The 4,567-nt window shown below is 56.1% G+C and overlaps 1 protein-coding gene across 1 annotated transcript; it reads left to right on the plus strand.

Annotated features, from left to right (window-relative positions):
• Nucleotides 1-3: 3 nt before the first annotated feature.
• INSM1 (INSM transcriptional repressor 1) lies at nt 4-2,101 on the plus strand (the record flags this gene model as incomplete). Its single annotated transcript, XM_019543848.1, is given in 2 exon segments — nt 4-670; nt 673-2,101. Coding segments are annotated over 2 exon segments (891 nt in total), but the record flags the coding sequence as incomplete, so codon positions are not given.
• Between the last annotated feature and the right edge of the window lie 2,466 nt (nt 2,102-4,567).

The following is a 4,567-nucleotide window of genomic DNA, read 5'->3' on the forward strand; positions in this document are numbered from 1 at the left end:
CTGCCAGCTGTGCAAGGAGCACTACGCCGACCCGCTGGCGCTGGCGCAGCATCGCTGCTCGCGCATCGTGCGCGTCGAGTACCGCTGCCCCGAGTGCCACAAGATCTTCAGCTGCCCCGCCAACCTCGCCTCGCACCGCCGCTGGCACAAGCCGCGCCCCGGCCCCGACGCCCGCAAGCGGGCGGCGGCGCCAAGCCGCTGGGCGAGTTCATCTGCCAGCTGTGCAAGGAGGAGTACGCCGACCCCTTCGCGCTGGCGCAGCACAAGTGCTCGCGGATCGTGCGCGTGGAGTACCGCTGCCCCGAGTGCGACAAGGTCTTCAGCTGCCCCGCCAACCTGGCCTCCCACCGCCGCTGGCACAAGCCGCGGCCCGCGCCGCCGCCCGCGCCCGAGCCGCCCAAGCCGGCGGAGGAGCAGAAGGAGGGTGGCGGAGGGGGCGGCGGCGGCAGCGGCAGCGAGCGGGACACGCCGAGCCCCGAGGGCGCGTCCGAGTCGGGCTCGGAGGAGGGTCTCTACGAGTGCCCGCGCTGCAGCAAGAAGTTCCGGCGCCAGGCCTACCTCCGCAAGCACCTGCTGGGCCACCCGGCCCGGGACCCGCCCGACGAGCCGGGCCCGCAGCCGCCGCCGCCGCAGCCGCCTCCCAGCGCATTCCAGGGGAGCCGCCGATCCGGACCGGCGAGTGCCACGCCTGCCCGGTGTGCGGGGAGAGCTTCCCCGGCAAGAGCAGCCAGGAGCGCCACCTGCGCCTGCTGCACTCCTCCCAGGTCTTCCCCTGCAAGTACTGCCCGGCCACCTTCTACAGCTCGCCCGGCCTCACCCGGCACATCAACAAGTGCCACCCGTCGGAGAACAGACAGGTCATCCTGCTCCAGATGCCCGTGCGCCCCGCCTGCTAGAGCCCGGGGCCAGCCCCAGCGCCGTGCCTTCGCCCCCGGGAGACCCCCGCCGCCGCCGCCGCCCGCCACGTGCCGCGCTCTGCCTTTCGCCCGCTTACAGCCGCTGCCCCCGGGTTCCCTTCGCCTGCCCGCCGCCCCGCCTCGCTGCACCCCCGGCCCTGGACAAGCGGGGCGCCCGGCGGGGGGGATGCCAAACTCGTGCCCGTGGTGACTCCCGCCTCTCTGTAGCTCCCGCCGCCCCGGTTGATTGCTAGTGTTGATGGCGTTTTAAGGTCTCTTAGGAAGTCTCTGTCTCTCTGTCTCCCCTCTTCCCATGTCTGTAGCCTACGGGTTGGCCTGCTTTCTGTTTTTTGGAAAGTCCGTCTCGAAGAATCAATGCCTTTCTCTCTCTCTCCTCTCTCTCTCTCTCTCTCTCACAGGCTGTAAATTGAACTCCCTCCCCCTCCCTCAATGATTAGCTTTATTATGGCTTGTGAAATGCTGGAATCTGGCTTTACCTATATCTGAGGTTGGTCTTTTTTTTTTCCTTTCTTTCTTTCTTTCTTCTTCGTACGTGAACAAATCAAACTGCTGAAGGGAAAAGCAAAGCAAAGCCGAGCTAAGAAGCACTGTCTTTGCGCAGCCACGAATGCCTTGACTCTGCTCTCGCTGGTGCCCAGAGACTGCTGTAGAAAACTGCCTTAAACAGCCCCTGCCCCCCCCCACGCCCCCAGCCCAGCGCCTCTGACTATATGTATATGTTGATTTGAGTAATTATGTTATTTATTCCTTATTTATTTATATTAATGATGAAGATTATTATTTGATGGCGAATATTTTTTATTGCGCTTGCCCCCCACCCCTGCCCTCCCTCTTGCCATTTCACTGTGCGTTTTACCAGGTCTTTCTGGTTTGTTTTGATTCCCGGCCTCCTCTGTTTTTTTTCTAAAGGGATCTGCTCAAAAAAGAAAAAAAGAAAAGAAAAGTAAAAGGTTTTAACTTTTATACCTAAAAAAGAAATCCGTCCCCCAGGGATGAAACCATTGGACTCCGCTTTCCCAGGGCACAGACAGCTCTCGTGCCGCCGCCCGCTCTCACTTTTAGATGCAATCTCTTTTCTACACACATTATTTTCTTAACTGTTAGCTATTTATAGGATGGCTTGGATAGAACTGTTTCGACTGTATAACTATTTACTATTCAAATAAAATATTTTCCAATTCAAAGGCCTCTGAGGTGTCTCGCGCGCCGCCCCGGGGGCCGGTGCCCGTTGCGGGGAGCTGGGCCGGTGCCTTGCTGGTTTTCGTCCCGAAGCCGCCGGGGATGAGGCGGGGCCGCGGCCGGGGGGAGCCCGTGGCTCCTGAGCCTGCCCGACCGGCGGAACCGGAGTCACTCCGGAGCGCGGGGGAGGCGCTCCGCGGCTGGGCGCTCCGTGTCATTGGCCGGCCTCAGCCCGCGGGAAGTGACAAGCAGTCGCCCCTCCCCCGCTTCCTTCCCTCAGAGCTGCTCCCTCCAGGGCTCCTGTGCTAGCAGCCCCCCTCAGTGTGAGCACGCATGGGAACAACCTTTCTCTGCACCACAGGCCAAGGCACCCTCAGGGCAGGGAGCTGGGGGCACCCAGCAGCCTGGCATCCTCAGGGGCACGGGCCTTTCCAGGCACTGGGGGGGGGGGAAGTGGTAAGCCCTGCTCCCCACCAAAACGCAGCCCACTCAGGTGCTGGGGAAGCTGCTGGGACTAGTGAGATGTGCGCCTCATAGCCCCCGGGGTCCCCAAAGCAGCCCCAGTTTTCACTGAGCACAGGGAATAAACTGAACTGAAAGCGGGTAGAGCAGCATTTCTCAACCCATGGGTCAGGACCAAAAGTGGGTTGCAAAAATATTTGAAAGGGTCGTGAACAAACTTCTCTTCTAATGGAGAAAAATGTGGGAAATGGTGGCTTTTCCCTTGCAGACCAGCAGAGGTCCACACGCTGGGGGGGGGGGCAGCAGGTCAGGAGTGAGGGGCACCAGGGTTGGGACTGGCTATCAGTGTTTACAAATGGGGCCTGGTACAAAAAAGGTTGAGAAACACCAAGGTGGAGAGCTGCTGCAGGCAGTCTGGGGGCAGGTGGGAGTGAGGGGAGGGCAGACACAAGGCCAGATGACCAGCCGGAGATGGCCCTGGGCAGAGCGGCTCAGTGGCAAAGGGAGGGTGAGGAGCAGCAACCTGCCTTCCTTTGCCACGGGGCCATCACTCTAACAGTCACACCCTGTCACAAAAAAGACAGGGCTGGGGGAGCACATTGTCTTGTCTCAGCTCCCTCTGCTGTGTTTGGCTTCTTCAGGATTAAATATGGGGGGAGAGAAATACGATTAAGTGTGGTGGAGGGATGGTGGGAGATTTGGGTCCAACCTCCCATGAGGAGCACGACTCTCCAGGAAGATTCAGCCTATGGGCTAGGATTCCCAAATCCTAAAGTAAGATTTGGTGCCTGTCCCATTACTGGCTGGTTCTAGTCAGACTCTGGCTGGTGGACAATTTCAGGAGCCCCCCCCCAGAGTCAGTGTCACTGGGAAAGAACCTAGTTCCCCGTACCTCAATGCTCCCAATTGACCAATGGCTAAGGTCCCCAAAGCCATGGAGAGCACACCGAGCAGTAGATATCTAGGCCACAAGCAGCAATAGAAGTGTAAGGAATCACACAGCTCTTCGGCCAAACGCCTTGTGCATGGATAGACATGTGTGCCCCTATTCTAGCACTGACACAAGCTATAACCCTGTGCTGTTAGAGGGGCTGCACTTTAAGATTAACAATGCCATGGAACTTGTCTCACCTAGTTGTTGGTCGCTCATGATGTTTGACAGTATACTAGACCAACCCCCAAAATGTCCATAGGCAGGGGTTCCTATGCAATAACCGCACCAGTTTAAGTTGGACACAGTTTTTCTGAATTTACCAAATTTCACCAAACCATTATAAACCTGGTGCAGACCAGGAAAAGAGCATCCTCAGCATGGATGCACCTGGTTAACCAAAAATAGTTTAGCCAAAGAATAATGCAAGTGATACAACTGTTGTCTTGCCTTTGCAGAGAAAGAGAGTGAGAGAAAGTGCATTCCAGTTGTGCTAGCTGCATGAACATCAATATCCATGCCTTGTTACATAAAGGTGTGTTTGGGGTTAAGGTGAGGTTGAAAATTTTCAGTTGCAGTATTTATATAGTTTTTGACTGTCATCTATTATAAAAATATATTTTCAGTCATCTTTGTTCTTGATGAAAGCATAGTACAGGTGTTTGTTAGAGAGAGACAGACTCTCATCCGCAGAGGCGTTCCACCTCATTTTGGTATAAACATGCCTGTTCCATGTGTGGTAATCACCGTGCAGATTTCTCCTTCAGGCAGTCAGTCGTCTCTAGAACCTGCTTCTGCAAATGGCTTTGATGGCACGTTATACCACGTTATACCCAGAAGAGCCTCCCCAAAAAAAGGTTTTCCCAAACAAAGTTATGTGCCTGCTAAAGCTCCCTGTGGTAAAGCCACCCATTTAAAAAAATCTCTGTCCCAAAGGGGCTTTTCTCTTGGAGAGGCTGCGGGTGATAAATCATTAGAACTGGTTTTATGGGCTGAGGAATTGGATTGTTTGCACAAAATACACAAGAGGTTTCAAGAAGCTGTATAGCAAGAGTAAGAGGTGTTGTGACAAAAACCC

The sequence above is a fragment of the Crocodylus porosus genome, unplaced genomic scaffold (assembly GCF_001723895.1).
Source record: "Crocodylus porosus isolate Cpor-Errol unplaced genomic scaffold, CroPor_comp1, whole genome shotgun sequence".
Lineage (NCBI taxonomy): Eukaryota > Metazoa > Chordata > Crocodylia > Crocodylidae > Crocodylus > Crocodylus porosus.